Source organism: Pleurodeles waltl, chromosome 2_1 (assembly GCF_031143425.1).
Source record: "Pleurodeles waltl isolate 20211129_DDA chromosome 2_1, aPleWal1.hap1.20221129, whole genome shotgun sequence".
Classification (NCBI taxonomy): domain Eukaryota; kingdom Metazoa; phylum Chordata; class Amphibia; order Caudata; family Salamandridae; genus Pleurodeles; species Pleurodeles waltl.
The window spans coordinates 279081788-279098448 of record NC_090438.1 but is presented as its reverse complement, the minus strand read 5'-3'; the positions used below and the strand labels follow the sequence as shown (position 1 = coordinate 279098448).

Below are 16661 nucleotides of genomic sequence, written 5' to 3'. Positions count from 1 at the left end.
ATATAATACTTGTGTTTTATCAATTGTAGGTAGAAAAACTGATATTTATCATGCCAGGTCCTATGTCTATCTTTGTCTTATACGCACTGTAACAGCACTACCAACAGGTAATAAAGAATACCACATCACTTTCCCTGTTACAGAAAAGTAAATGACGCATATAACAACTTAAAATGTGAGAAATATGTGGCCGTACTCTTAGATAGCCTACAGCCATGCTTACCCCAGCCATCATCTTTATTGCATGACTCCTTCAGTAAAATGTTCACAATACCTTTTCCAACACAAGTACCCACCTCTACCTCCTCCACAGCTACCCCCAACTGAGATCTTCCATCACACTACCCACTTAGTTACAGTTCTGTCCTTAGGCAATAATTGGAAGCACTGTACCTCTTCCATAAGCATGACTCCAACCAATGTATTGTGGGGAACCAACCTTGGTCATGCCTATTTTTACTGTTTGTCTGGAAATGTATCACTTGTATTTCTCTCAGTTTGATGCACTTAAGTCAAAAACCCATGTCCTTGATTCAATTTAATTACTGTTCTTTTCACCCGCCAAGGTGTGGCCAGGTCATTCTAATGACAACTACCTAATCTGGGTAGAGGACCCCAGAACGATAAGCAATTAAGTTCTGCGGTGTTATCACAGCAAATAAACATAAATATGTCCCGAACCTTCAGAGTCATAACTTGTAATTCCTATATGTGCCTCCCAGTTCTTCCACAGTGTTCCCATCGGTCAGTATTACTACCCACCTTGGTTTCAATGTCTCTTTTACAGAAGGGCCACCTAATTCGGCCATTTCAGTTGCTGCCTTCACAGTGTTCCACCCAACTATTACACTGTGGGTGGTCAGAGACTGCTGTAACATGATTCATGATACTCTTCACCATAAAGCAAACCATTTGACCAGACGCAAATCTGACTCCATTTTCTGTGACAGTATCAAGTGTAAAAATGTTCCAGCTGAATAGGTGCCCAAAGAGGAAATCACTCTCTCAACGATGGGAGCTAACATTATCTACAGCTCTGTCCCTTAAGTAAAATAACCAAACATTACTGTTATGAAGTTAATGGCACCCATTACACTGCTAATAGAACCAAAACAATCTACCCCTAATATGTGCCACAAACCCTTAATTTCAACTGGAATTACAGGTCCATTGCATGTTGTCCAACAGGTGCCCTCCATGTAACAAAACACAAAACTGAATATACGTTTTTTCTCTGGACAGTGCCCGATATACGGTGTCTGAGAGGTGGTTAGCCATCACTTTAACAACCTAGGCAGCACTGCCAGCTTGTGTCCAGTTTCTACCGGATGCATTGTAGTCAACCCAACTATCACTTCCTGCTCTGTAAACCTTCTCCCTCTGTGCTTTGCTCTTGCCACTCCCTTTGTCTTCTTCCCTTCACCGTACCCAAATCCTTTACAGTCCTAGCTCCCTGTTCAGTGCTGTTCCATGGGCCTCTGTGGTGGTAATGTGCCCATCCTCTCTTCCCTCGTGGAATACCTCTCCCTGATAACTACTGTCCACACAGTGTCTAGCCTGGGTGACCATTTGAAGGGTGGAAGAGTCAAATGTAAGTTGCAGTGGCGACATGACTCTTAGGGCATGTGGGCTGTCCCTTCCAACACCCCCTCTGGGAACCTCTAGGAGATATCACCCTATCTCTCCTCCATACTCAATGTATAAACTGTTGCATCTTATCCACGGCAATGTTGCGGTGGATCCCACAGATTCTAACGCCAGCTGGTGTTCTTGTGAAGCAGCATTTTCTTGTGGGCTACACTGGATAAATGCCTATGTTAAGTGTAATTCTGGGAATAAGCATCATCCATAGATAACATCAGTCTGCTCGTTTCTTAAACTTCTTGGCCCAGTAGTCTGCATCTTTTGACACCTGCTGACCTTTAGACATCTGTCTCCCTGCAAAGAAGCACAACTAACAGAACCCACTTTTTGAAGCAAAGTGTTCCAGTTCTGGCCCAGACCTACAATGTCCTTCATGAAATGTAAATTTTCCATCTCCTCTGAATGCTATTGCTTCCTTTTCTATTTCCAAGAACGATCTTTACGTCATGACCGGTTTCTCACCTTTCTGAATGCCTCCTGCCTTCCGTCAGCACCTCCTCCTACTCCTCCGTATGTAACCTTCCTCTCCACTCTAACCTATCAGTCCCTTTGTAACCCTCACCTCCTTCTGTGCCCCTTCTTTCACAACCCTCCTCTCCTCTGTAACCCAACTGCCCCCCTCTGTTTCATCTTCTTCCACAACTTCCTTTTCCAGACTACACCAGCTCTCCCTTTCTTACACCGCTCCTTCCCTACCGTCTCCCTGCTTGGCCTGGTCCCATAACATCATTCTTCTACTTCCCTCCATGCACCTCCTTGCCCCACCTTCACCAGTAACCTCCCAGTCCTTTCCACTATCTTTTGTCCTTTCCTTGAACCACCCTTACCTTGTAACGTCTTTGAGTCGCCCTCTCAAATCCATCCCAGGCTCCTCCACCCCTCTTCTTGGACTGTTCGTCCCTCCTATCCCCCCACAACCTAGCAGTCTCCCACTCCTCACCCTGTTCTCCCTCTGCCAAGGCTGACCGTCCTAACCCCTCTCCATCTCCTCAACATCCCCATTCCTCTCACAATCCCCCGCTAACACAACCCTTACATTTGCCACCTCGTTTTGGGAACTTCTGACTCCATCAGTTCCCCCTTCTCATCGTCTCCCAACTTGAACAGCCTAATCCCTTTGCCCCTCCTCAGTCATTTAACAACCCCTTTCCAGCGATTATCTGGATCCCTTAACCCTATTAAGACTCTGCTCCACCTTTTCTTATCCGGTGATTTATTCTCTGCAAACTTTACTCGCTTCTCACTAACCATCCCTCACCCACTCACTCCTTATTTACTTAACATTTGCACATAGCAAACTATGTTAAAATCTCTAAACATCAGAGTGAACAGATAACTTGTAGAAATAATAAGTTAAGTGAGTACAAAATCAGAAGGCAAAATAAACAACCAGAACACCTTCAAGGGGAAGATTGGCTGCAAAGGGAGGATGGTTAGGGAAGAGGAGAAGGGTAGTGAGGTGGAAGCATTGAGTTTTTAGCTGCTTCCTGATGGCGATGATGGAGAGATGAGATCTAATGCTAAGTGGAAGAAAGATCCAGGGTGATGGGGAAGCACCTGTGAAGGAGTGATAGTTGGTGGTGGAAGTTCTGACCTATTGACTTTAGTCATCAGGGGTGTCCGGATCAATAGATTTCTTTCACGCCTGGTGGCTGGCAGTAGAGCATCAAGCTAGGGATAGCTGTTCAGGTGTAGTGCCTTATGTAGCATAGCTTGAAGGTGGATTAGAGCAAGCGTTTTGTGGTAACCAATTACGTTTTTTAAGAATGGAGGAGATATCTGAAGTTTTTGCTTGAAGTGATCAGCCTGACTGAAGAGTGTAAAATGGTTTAGAGCAAAGCCAGAAAACAATGCGCAGCACCAGCTCGGTTAGCTTTGCTGAAAGACCGTCACAGTAGTCCTACTGTGTAGACTGTTTTTACCTGTCCTTTAGAGAGGAGAGGAGTGATGAGAGATTTCACTGTTTGTGAGGTGATGAAGGGAAAAACTGGCATCTGTGGCCTCGTTGTTCATTTGTATTATAAGTGATGGGGGGATCCACACTGGAACCAATGGATTTCACAGTTGTTCAGTTTGTGAAAGGCTCAGGGACTAAGAAAAAATGTGGGCTTCACAAGAACATTCTGTACCCCAGAAGACGGTAAAGCAGGCAAGAGGACTGCGGTGCATTCACCTTTAATTGGGCCCCATTCAGCCTACGGTCTGTGAATATCTGCATGATGCAGGAGTCTCAGGGTCCCTTCAACCAGTGCTTAATCCGAGCCGGTTGTTGCAGGTGGGGTCCACCAGCATTTATTTTTGTGGATTGGTACTTATTTCTCCTCATCAGACTTTCACCCAGAGCAAGGGAGAGAAAATAGTAATTGAAGAAAGAAAAAGGAAGAGAAAGACGAAAAAAACAATATCAAAGGGACAACGCAGGGGTGAAAAATAACCCAGAAGAGTGAGATAAAGGGCCAGGGAGTGCTTGAAGGTGGATGAAAGAGGCATGAGGTGAAATCAAGACTAAGATGTTCAGTACCCCTGATATTCATAGCGCCGGATTCAGGCTTCTGAGGAAAGGTTTGGAACCAGGCACGTATTGTTTCACAAATCAAGCACTGCCTTCACCACATTCTGTGGGAAGGCCCTTTCATTTTTATTTTGCACCACTAGACGAGAATCGGTGTTTAACGAGAAAGTCATACCTCTCTGCATGTGAAAATGCCCTAACCTCGGCTGTTGATTTTGTGAATGTCCATGTGCTTAATGCACAAGTTAGCACTTTGCTATAATGCTGCATGTGTTGCCCAAAATCAATTGGAGCAGGACCAAGCTAATTTGCATCAGTCGAGTCTCTGTCTAGAATGGCAGAGTGGGCAAAAAACGATGGCCTGGAATGCGGCTCAAAGCGATTGCCAGTGGCTGAGATTATTTCAAGGTTTCCTTCCATCGCCTTGTTGTTTTTGTAAAATCAAATCACTGACTTATTGCTTCTTAAAACAGTATTAGCATTGCAAATACACTTAAAGCAAGCAATGGCTAAAGAGGGCTGACCTAAAGCCCTAATGCATATATTTGTTTGGTTGTTGATGACAAAAACTTTGGCAGAACATTTGGTGGGTCTTTTATTTATCTTTCTTGCACGAGTTGGCTTCCACTTAAATCTTAAGGCTTATTCCACCAAAGCTGCATTTAACTCGTTTTAGAAACATGGATGTTCTGCCTCTGCACATACTTAGAAAAAAAACAGTGTCATGCACTTTAACACAAGGCGTACACAAAAACAAGGGGCGGAAGGGGGTGATCGTTACAGTTTCAGTAAATAATTGTATTTAATAACCCAGGGTTGCAATGATCCTTTTCTGCCGTAGAGTAAATATTGCAACATCTTTTTTTTTAATGATCTGTTTCTAGTAATGCACGACCATGATAAATTATTGTTTATCTTATGTTCTTTTTCTTTTCAGCTGGCACTCGATACTCGATTCTGGACGTGGGTTAATCACTTTGTGATTTGGGGATCCTTAGCATTCTATGTATTTTTCTCTTTCTTTTGGGGAGGAATCATATGGTAACTATTTTTGCTTTCCATTTATATTCCTTAAAAGAATGTCTGTCTCACATCCAGATGTAAGGCCTTTTTTCATTTGTGTGTAATGTGACAAGTCACAAATCTTAATCGAATTACAAAAGCAGGGTATGGTGTGCTCCTTGCCTATGAAACATATTCCATGCCAGTATAATGGTCTACGCAGTCGACAGGTGTGCTGTTCTCTGTCACACTACAAATAAAAGTATCGTTTCTTACCCATCCCCCCCAAACAGGAAATCAGTCCCACCTTTAGTCACAGGGAGGAGGTGATAATCTCAGATTTGTGAAAACTGGGGTTGTGTTGCTGTCTTAATTGATTTCCTCATTTATATTTGTTCATTTATGTATCACATTAAAGTTAGATTCAGCATGCTGTGTAAGAGAAAAGGTTTCATTTCGCAGATGATCTATATGCTGGTTGTTTACCACTGATATTTTACTACCAATTTCTTCTGTTTTAGTGCCTACATTTTTTTTGTATAAAACATTATGTGTTGGAATGGTACCTGAGTGATTGCCAGTAGGCTATTTGAAAGTATCCCTCCCATCACCTTTTGTGTTTGCTGTAGCACTTTAAGTGGCAAAGGGCAGTGCTTAATTTGTGCTTTTTGTTTCCAGTGCGGACACCAGCACTTATTTATGAGGGCCGGCGCTTATTCTTTTGCCTCAAGCATTTACTGGAGGCAAAATACTCATATGGGAAAGACTGAGGAAGAGAAAAACGAAAAAGCATCACAATGGGAGAATGTAGAACGCTGCAGGAGTGAGCTGAAGGGGCAGAGAGTGGCTGTAAATAGTTCAGAGAGGCCTCAGGATTACACTGTCTCAGTATTCCGTGTTCGCACATTTAATTGCAGCAGCCGCGTGTTTCAGAGGAGAGCTTTGCGCACAGGCACCTTTTTATTTACAAATTAAGCACTGGCAAAGGATATGCCCAGATGTGGGTCCCATGCTTTATGTGCCACTAGAACAAAGTTACACCTGAGTGAAGCGGCTCAAGTAGGCTGAAACTAGACTTGTGTTGCTTGTCTTCGCCGGTTCTGAGAGGCCCTGCCTTGGCATTTTAGGCCTATTGAAGCAAAACCAAGGCTGATTTTCATAAGGCTGGTCCAATCTGGGGTGGCATGGTGGACAAGAAAATTATGGATTAGATTGCTGCCCTGAGCAGTTTGCAAGGGTTAGGCTGTTTGCAAGTATTAATCCCATCATCTTTTGTGCTTCACATATTTTTGTGTACCTGTATCAAAATTAACTGTTTCCAGAGTTAATATTATTATGTTAATAGTTTGAACATTTTATTAATACTTAGCTGCAAACGCCATTGTTCATTGGTGTTCGCTTTTTACAACGGCCATTGGTGTTTGATCCTAGAGTCCTAATAGGATATAATTTCCTTTAGCACATCAGGTACCCAAGTGGCAGTCACAAAGTTTTACTCCTGCAGCCTTGGCATAGTGGGCACTCATATCCTTGATGAGTGCTATGGCACCATCAGAAGCAACTGCAGTGATGAAGCCATGCCATGTGGGCCTGTTGCTCTGTTATGATTCTCCCTGCTAAAAGCCATTTGAGAAAAAATCCAATTTATTTTGATTCTACAGATAAGCATACTGTTTTCACTGTCCTTTGCGAATTCCTTGTCATGGGTCTGGCTAAAACGTCTGCTTTCTAAGGCTGCTGAAAATATGTTTATTTCTCTATTTTTTGTTAAATTTTAGATTATTATTTTATTGAAAGAAAAAACTAAATATAGAGATAGAAATATAATTCCTGTTACTTGAAGCAAGAATATAAAATAATGGCAGTAAATTAAAATTCTCGAACTAGGGGCCTAATAGATCAAATCGTAATTATTTACAGAAAAAAATTCTATAATTAAAACCAACTGTCAATGTAAACAAAAGAAAGTTCTCTGTAAGAAGGGTAAATAATATTACAGTGGCATTCCATTTTTCTTTGCTAAATATTTATTACAGTACAGATGATTTGTTGAGAAATTTGGTCAATTGTTGCCAGATTTTATCTCTTATAGCTAGTTGCCAATATTTAATACAGTATACAGTCTATGACTATTGCATACCAATTTCTTCAAAGGCTTACAAGAAACCCCATCAGTTCATTTCCAGTCTGAGGTAATAACCTGAATAGCATTAGCAAGAAACATAGCAATTAATTTAGATAGAACTTTTAGTGTTTGTAATAATCATGGCAACCATCAAAAAATATAATAATGTAAGAGAAGGAACCATTAAAAAAACAAATGCATAAGTGTACCAGTAGAGAAACCACATGACCAACATGTGTCCTGTATTTTCCATTTATAAAGTTCAGTATGCACATAAAATAATCGGTTACAAAATACTCTCTGGGTGGCATTTGCAGAGTGGCGTGTCAAGTGAATTTTAGTTTCATAAGTTCATTTTAGTGAATTTTAGTTTCATAAGTTCATAAGTTTCATAAGCCCCAAGACAAATTACGTTGCCTATCACTTTCCCATTTTAATTACTTATCAGTTTTATCTCTTGGATATGAAATCGAAGTTAGAAATATATAAATAGCTGTAGCCCATTTACCAATTACACTGCACTACTCTGTCATCTTATATCCATTAGATTTTTTACTTGAGACTATTACTTAATATTTCATACTGTTTACCTTGTGAAGGGAGTAATTTATAAATGCCTTTTTAATTTTGAAATAGGAATAAAATTCAATCAACTGAGAAATTGTGTTTATTCCATGGGAATACCAAACTTTCCTTAAAATAACCTTATTATTAACTGTAATTTATTTATTATGCCATAAAAAAGGAGTAAAAAGTATCTTGTATTGACAATGGATTAAAACCTTAATAGACAAGAAAAAATGATTGTAATACCTAAAATTTGCCTTGGAGGCTGTGTCATATATAAAACTTTTGTATATAAAAAGGGATCGAAATAGTGTAATTGTAGAAAAACCAGAGTTTCCTTACAGAATCAAATCAAATGCTCCAGGCTTGTTTCAAACAGAAGGCCTGGTGATATCTACCAAATTAAAGGAGTTAACCCCTCCTCCATTAGACTTATCCTTTTTAAGAATTATAGGAAAAATTCTAACATATCTGTTTTAGAGAAAAAAAGATCCATTAATTTTGTTCTGCAGCGTCACCATAATAAAAATAATATTAGGCAGAAGAATAATTTTGATTGTAACAAAACATCCCTACTAAGAGAAATATAATGTGAATCATCTCTCCACTAAATTGTCAAGTGTAATTCTTTGTACCTCTGAGTTAAATTTGGTATTTTTATGAACAGAGTTGGAATACTAAATACCTAAACATTTTAACTTGGTCCCACCCTACTGTGTCCCACTTGTTGAAAGGTTTGTTAAAACATTATTTATTTAGAGATAATACCTCCAACTTTTCCATATTGAGTTTATAATCTGAAACATCAGGATACCTTGATAACTCCTAAATGAAAGCCGGTAGAGGTAATTCAGGGTTAGAAATAAATAATAAAATATCATCTGCATAAACTGTTAATTTGATCTGATTGGATTTGGAAGAATAACCAGAAATAGATTTATTTGTCTAATTTGTTTTTTTTAAAAAGGTTCTAAAGCAGCATAAGTAGCACAGAGGATAGAATGAAAATCAAAATGAAGACAACATTCCATTTACAGAAACTAGGTGATGAACATAATAAGGCAATATAATTAAGTATAAACAATTTGTGAATTAATAGCTTCGAGAATTGCATTAAAACTTGACTGTAAAAGCTATGTGTCCCAGGAGCCTTGTCTTTTTAAAGTCTAATAAGAGCATCTCTAATTTCCTTCTTTTTATAAATTACCATCAATCTCATAAAACCCTTATTTGTTACCACTTTTGGACCTAGGTTATCAATATATTTCTTGAACTCTGTTAGGATTTTACCATATGGCCTATAGTTGGTGTTCACATAGGCCCTCTAGAGTCCTGCCTTTATCCGAGAATAGGATTATATACACTTCCTTTCCGGACTTTTCACTCTCTTGACTCTGACTCGTACTTCGTTCTGGCTTTCCTGTGTCCTTGCTTGTTCCACCAGGTTTTTGTGCTCCTTCCCTTTCCAAGTCCCAGTTCCACCATACCCTTATTTGAGAATTCACAGTTTCTTGAACCTGCTTGATTTCTTGCACCTGGCTCTCTCCCTGCACCTGTGCTCCTTCCCCGAGCCTTCTCCTCTTTCTGTGTGGTAAGCCCAGAGTATAGCGAATCACACCTGACCTTGCTGCTGAGTCTCCTTGCAATCTGTTTGATCCTGCTACTATAGTCCAGGCTTAGCTTTTGATTTCTATTTTCATTGCTGTTTGATTCCATGTGCCTGTTCTGATTAGTTATTTGTGTTGCATTTCTCTTGCGTGTTTTGCCTCTTTGGTCATGTGTTTGCTTTGTTCCTAACACTGACTGTATACATCCAGACCTATCTTACATATGAAGATTCTTTGTATTGTATTCTGTGTTCCTGTACTCACTGGATATGTCTGCAGATTTCCAGTATTCTCAGTTCTCTACAATCCAGCCCTGTCCCTTGTTCGAGTCCAGCTTTTCCCTGAGCCCAGTTCCTGTGTGCCTTTCATTGTTCCCCGTTACCTCCTTGTATGTTAAATTATTACCCTGATTTTTATTGCTTCCAAGGGTGGCAGTTACATTTAAAGGCCTGTGCCTTTGGTATAGAGGACCATGCAGTGCTCCTTTTTCACTGAAGCAGCCGGTGTCTCCCTGAATGCTGTAAGATATATATTTACATACACCAACCCATTTCTCCTGCTAGCAGTTCCTTCTCAAAGGCTGCGATCAAGGAGACGCTGACCCTGAAGCTCATCAGGTGTTTGGTTGCCATTTACCTATAAAATTGAAGATGCTGTGGCCGCGATTGTTTCTTGCAAGGGGATCTTTAAGAAGGAGCTGGTAGCAGGAGAAACAGGCTTGTGGATTGAAGGGCGTCGCTACCCCGTCGAGGCCTGCTGTGCTGTAGCTGGGCCAACAAGCAAAGTTTGGTTGTTGATGTATATATAGTGGTAAAAGCCTTTTGTCATTTTCAGCTCTGCATGGCACTAGTTAATCATTTGCTTAATAACTTTGCCGTATAAATGGCAAAAGACTTTGTTCCTTTCTAGCTCGGCAGGGATAGCACCTTGCTAATCCTATGCTTAAGAACATTGCTGGAAAAACGGGCATTTGAGGTGAGCAGATTTTAGAGTGTTGCTGGTGTGCTCTATAAACTAGCTGCTCTCCACCTAAACCTGGGAACTACCCAGCGTTCTCTGCTTTATATATATTATGAGTTTCTCTCAAAAACACCACTTAGGCTTTATGTCTGCATCAATGAGAGATCACCCTTAGTCTCGCAACTGGATTTTTTAAGCCCATTAATACTCCAAGTAACAACTCTTAACTGAGACATAAACACAAGTATATACTTTAAAGTTACCCTCCAAATAACCTATTTCAGAGTACTTTATATCCGAAAGAAAAACCAAGGAACAAGATTAGGACCAACCTAAGCATTAAGTTCATGACAAGTGAAAGAAAAACAAAGTTGTATATGGAAAATAATTAAAGAATAACAAAAGGTGGTTAAATACCATACAACTAAAGACAAGCATTTCTGCATCAAATGAAGTCATAACATCGAACCCTTGCCTTATTGCCAAGTTTGACTTTAACAATACAATACATAGAGATATATTGTAGACCATTTAACGATGTAAATGATAAACGTATAGGACAAAAATCACAAAACCTTTCCACATAGTATAACCACAAATAGAGGAAATGAAGGAAGAGCAGTGTTGGAATAGAAAAGCCCTGTGCATGGTAAGAGACGTGTATCCCTGCCCTGAGTGCCCAACTGTACTGTTGTCTGAATCCCCAATGCTGATTTTATTTTTTTGGGTCATAGGGGAACATGGGTGTGTGTCCTGACATAGGTCTGTCTCACGGATTGTGGTCTTGTTGGACCAGGATGGGCGCCCAAAGTGCTGCCCTCAAAGTGGTGGAAGGCTACTGCCTTCGCCAGGTGTTAAGCAGCACAAGCACAGGGGTGGCAGCATACCCTGTAGTGGTCAGTAGCAATGAACAGGACCTTTTTACCCTGTGTCACTGAAGTGGGGCCCACAGTCTTGCGCTCCTTTTTAAAAGTTCCACTGCTGTGTGTCTAAATCACCCCTGTCCTACATCAGATTGATGTGGAAGTGTGTGCATGATGGGAATATGCTGTGTGCATGTGTGCTTGCAGGAAGTACACTGTCTGGTACCGTGTGCCCATGTCTATTGTGTGAATGCTGGCAGTGTGTGCTGCTAAAATAACACACTCTGGTACAATGCAGAAGGGCTGCAGTACTGAACAGTGTGGGCAGACTGAATGCATTTGCTGCATATAGTTTTGCTTGTGGTAGCATAATACATAAGGATAACAGTGCTGTGCAGTAAGTGTGCTGTGGATGCACACTGAGTACAAGTGCCTGTACTGGTACATTACATGGGGGACCTTGAGTTCCATTGTGGGAAGGCCAGGCCTACCTGTTGCAAACATAACGAATGGAGAAATCCCCGAGACAGATTTGTGTATTGCTGCATTCCTGTAAGCTGGGAAGCTCTGGAGGATGGGAGAGCCAGGCTCTCTCTTTAATTTAAAATGGCTCTTCGATTCAGTGATAGATCACAAGGAAGTGGCCTGGACACATCTCAGGAAGAGAAAGATGAGGTTGATAAGAGAGTCATAAAGAGTAGGGCTTGGAGCCAGGGATTAACCTTTTGATTCACATCTCACTGTGCCTGATATCCAGGTGTGAACCCTGGTCACTCCCATGAATCTTGTTGTGGGTTAATCAGTTTCATAGTCCTGCCTGCTGTAACAGACATCCCCTTGAAAGGCTCAGACATGAAATTACTTTTTGTCCCTGGAGGAGGACTGTATGTAGGGGAGTTTGAGACCTCAACCGTTGTCATCTGCTGCATAACAAGATGGGCTGTCTTAGAAAGGAATGCGCTGCAAGACCTCTGCCTGTAACCAGGACAGGGAGCCCAAGCCTGCTTGTCACCCTGCTAGGTGAGGGGGCATCACCCAGGGAAACAAAGACCACCTGCCGTGGAGTCTGGAGCACCAGCACCTGCCTGCTCGTTAAGACCAGTGTGTCCTGTGAGAAGGAGGAGAGCAATGAAAGACCACAGTCCAGGGTGGAGCACTATCATGAGGATTCCCTGTGCGATGTGTGAGGAGTCCACTCATGCACTGATCGGGCCGTAACCCGTTTACTGGATTGGTTCGGCAACCCCCGTGTACCAAGAGTGGAATAAGCTGAGGTGCAAGGGTTGTGTGGAGGGTGCCAGGTCTGCATGACCTCGCCAGAGAGAGGGCCACCGTGAACGTCAACGCTAGATCAGTGTGACCAGACTTGTGAGTGCCGTGATGGTGACCCCCAAATGCCAGGTGGGGCCACTGGAGAAGCTTGTAAGGACCAAGAAATTGCTTCTGTGGCCAAGGCAGGCCTGCATACTGCGAACTGCACCAAAGGAGGTCTGAAGATCAAATGACATCACCAGAGCTCAATTGGAGCAAGCAAATGAACCTCCTTTTGCGCCCCCTATGCCCCTCAACGCATCCTAACCCCCTCCCCCTCAGAAGTGTGATTTACCATGTGATTGTGGAAGCAGTAACAACACCGGTTGCTACAACCAGCCAGTAGCATCGCTCGGAGGAAAGAACCTGGGCCTGCTGGATTTTGCGTCATGTGCCTGCGCGCAGCCTGAGTTTGCTGATCTGTAGCAGGACTTCACTGCCCCACTGCAAGGTTCCATACCGCCTGAGTGGGTAAACCAGGAACTGGGCCTTTGGGGCCATCAGGGACATACTACAATTGGGCCTGCAACCCTGTAGACTCTTGTGACTGAACTTCTAAAAAGAGTCAGAGGGGAAAACTCTTGTGTACGGCCTAATAGTTTACATTGCCTGGATGTGAACCCATTTCACTAAAGCTAGTAGGAAAGGGAATGGCAGGACAACTACTAGAGAACTGACCTCACGGGGGATTGTGTTATGCTTTTGAATGTCGTTTACCTTTGCATGTGTAGAATTCGAAAAAAATACTTCTTTTTATATAAAAACAAGGATTTTCATTGTTCACTGATTATTGTTTGCGCTGCTTTCTTGTTTTTTTATGAGTTGTATGCCCATGTGTAGGTGCTGGTAGCCCATGTCACGTCAGCCCTCCAGGACCACTCTGCTGCCAGCCACCCACTGGCATCCTGCCCAACAATTCAGCCTCTGGTACATTTCCCCAGCAGGCTTCTCACTATTCTGGCAGTAAGCCCACCGTTTGGCTGCTGAAGAACAATGGACGTATAGCCAGATAGCAGGCTGGACTGCAGCCATTTTTGTTGGAATCCCTTCATGAATACCACCCTTCCTCACCCTCTCCTAATGAGAAAACAGTCTCCCCTCTTTGAAGAAAACTCTTTTGCATGTTGGCTAAGTGACTTGGCTTCTGGACACAGATAGAGTAGTTATGGGTACAGCTCCTCTAAGAGGTATATCTTTCAGATAATATCACAGGAAATACATAACAGTCCTCCTAGCTAAATAAAGATAGTTCATCACTGTGAGGTAAGGGTCTTGTTTTTCCTGCTAAATGGCTCAGACATGGGACTGTACATATTTCAGTTGACTTGATGAAGAGACTCTCAGCTATATCTCAACGGCCATTTAAGTGATCTACTTTGAATCTATGTAAGCCATTAAAAAATGTTTTTTTCAAAGCATCTACCACAGTTAACTTGTTGCCAATAATGGGTCGAAAACTTTGCTTGTGCATCCCAGTTCAACTTGGGTGGTGAAAATATCACTGTGGGTATAATTTCCTAGATCCTTATTTGCATCATTTTTGCTACGCAAAATTCGGATCTCATGAGATTTATTCCCCAAGTGAAACCTCCAACTGGGGAAACCCTGATACTCTGGTAGATAGCCTGCAGTTAGAAGTTTGCGGAAGGAGGTATATTAGTTAGGGCTGTCATGCAAAACACCTGCAAAGTTCGATTTTTCTGTGTATACAAAACCCATTGGCATTGCCTTTCATGCCATGGAAATGAAGGTAAATATACTCTAAAAAGTTTGGCGTATAGATGTCCTGGGTGGAAAATGGAAGAGAATACCCTCAACTTCAAGGTGCTTTAGGACAATTCATCAAAAATGAAATCCTAGTGGAGTAAATGAAAGTTTGCTAGGCAAATTCACAAATCCACTATATTTTGTCCTGCTGATTATCCCCTCTGCAAACACACCACAGTAGTACCTACACATAAGCGGTATCGCTCACAGAAATTTACAATGTGCATAGACGCCCATGAATATTGCTGAAATTATTTTTGTATTCCCAAAATGGTTCAAACCTACTTAAATTGCAGCCATACATCAGTGTAACGTGTTTTAGCAGGAAGTACACTTCACCTTGGTGTAGAAGAATGCTACAGCATAGGTATTTTATAAAAACACATAGGCCTTTGATTTCTGGTATTCATAGACCCAGCACCTAATTGAGGTCAAAACTATGGTCACCAAAGCAAAACTTTTGAGAGTCTCGATAAACATGTGGCCAATCAACATCAGAATAGTTTTTGTTGGTACATGTTTCCAGTGCTCTTGCAAATCTCAGTTCTTTTCTTTTCCTTTTCTAGATAAAGTTGCTAAAACAGCAAACTGTGGGTGATTCCAGTCCTCTGACATGCAACAATATTATATGCCTCTTGGCATATTCCTCTCCTGCCTTAAATAATTTGGTAAAAGAGCCAAAACACTAGAGACAAAATAAAGGCCTCCTATTTTCTAATTCAGGATGGCTCAGAAGAATCATATCATTTATACCTCTCTGCAGGAGATTCTGATGCCTCTTGGCATATTCCTCTCCTGCTTAAAGAATTTTGTAAATGAGCCAAAACAATAGAGGCAAAATGAAGGCCTCCTATTTTCTAATTCAGGGTGGCTCTGAAGAATCATATCATTTATTCCTCTCTGCATGAGATCCATGAACAGTGGGTTCATTTAAGATCTATCTAGCTACATTTTCTATGGTTTCATCGTACCATATGAGTTAAACTGCATGACATGTCAACTTATAACAGCAGCCTGGATAATATAAACTCGAGCAATAAAAAGCAACAAGGGACTAGTTAAAGATGTAAATTGAATGGAGTGGTGTATTCCAACTGTCTGGTTAATTCTATTGTTAACTAAGTTTTAGAAATTATCAATTTACTTGGAAGGAAATGTGGAAGAAATTACAAAGATTAGATTTATTCAGGATTATTGTTTTTTTTTATAACAATATACAATGAAATTGGCTTAACAAGCATTTCCATGTAGAAGAAGATTCCATAACCATTCGTCAGTGGGTATTCTCTCCAGAACAATTGACTCAGCCTTCTGCTTGCAGTGTGCCAAATGCTGCCTTTCCCTTTCTTTAGTTGTTCAAACCTGTTTACTACCTGCTTTGCATTTATTAGTTGGCCCATGAACATGTTTGAAGATCTACTTCTAGATTTGACATTCCTGCTTAGCTCTGTTGCTCCACAAGTGTTTTTTTCTTTGCATGCAGAGAACAGACTTACAAAAATATAAACTTGAAAACTGCAGTGCTGTACAAATAAGAGTGGTACATTGGTGCAAACCGTATTTTTGAGTTGCCAGGTGGAGTTGGCATAACTAATATCCTCTTACTTGGCCTTTCATTTGTGAGAGGTGTACTTGGCTAAGACCGCTGAGAAGGGGTCCTTTCAGAGTTTTTAGAGGATAGACAGTGAGACCTTCACATGAAGTGACTGTAACTGACTGCATTCTGCTGAAAGCACCAGTTCAGGATGATAAGGGATAGCGCAAAGGACTAGGCAACTCCAGAGGTTGGAGAAATTAAGTGTAGAGACTCTTGAAGGGCCTGTCTCCTTCACTTGTGTTTCTCTGTCGGACCTCTCCATGTACTCAATGGTTGCTCAGGTCACTGTTGGGATTGAAAATTTACCTAGTGGTTTTGTTGACTGGCCAAGTTTGTGTTGCAGCTTACATTTCTTCTGCACTTGTGTCTTCGATCCCATGGTTTGGGCCTTGGGTCATAGAGGTGGTAGATGGAGTCTCTGCAGAACTGAGCTTCCTTGAGCCCCAGGTCTCCGACGTTTTCTGAATTTCTTCTGCCATCATAATATAGGTTAACAAGTTATGAAGGATGGTTGTCACAAAACAGTCAGGCTCAACATAGAGGCAATGTGTAAAGTATTTATGCAGCACTCAAACAGTAATAAAGTCAAAACAACACAAGAAAAATCTGAAAGCAAATTAGAAAAGGAGTACATTTTTATAAATACAATACCAAAATGACAAAAATACAATACATTGAACTGTAATACATGGAACTGTAGATATGA

At 41.3% G+C, this 16661-nt stretch overlaps 1 protein-coding gene across 4 annotated transcripts in view; it reads left to right on the top strand.

Annotated features, from left to right (window-relative positions):
• The window catches only part of ATP11C (ATPase phospholipid transporting 11C), a 589522-nt gene that overhangs the window by 547278 nt on the left and 25583 nt on the right, over positions 1 to 16661 (top strand). For all 4 annotated transcript variants that reach the window (XM_069212455.1, XM_069212454.1, XM_069212452.1 and 1 more), the window contains exon 27: positions 5094 to 5197. In XM_069212455.1, coding sequence (XP_069068556.1) covers positions 5094 to 5197 — 104 coding nt within the window. The remainder of the gene's footprint in view (positions 1 to 5093; positions 5198 to 16661) is intronic.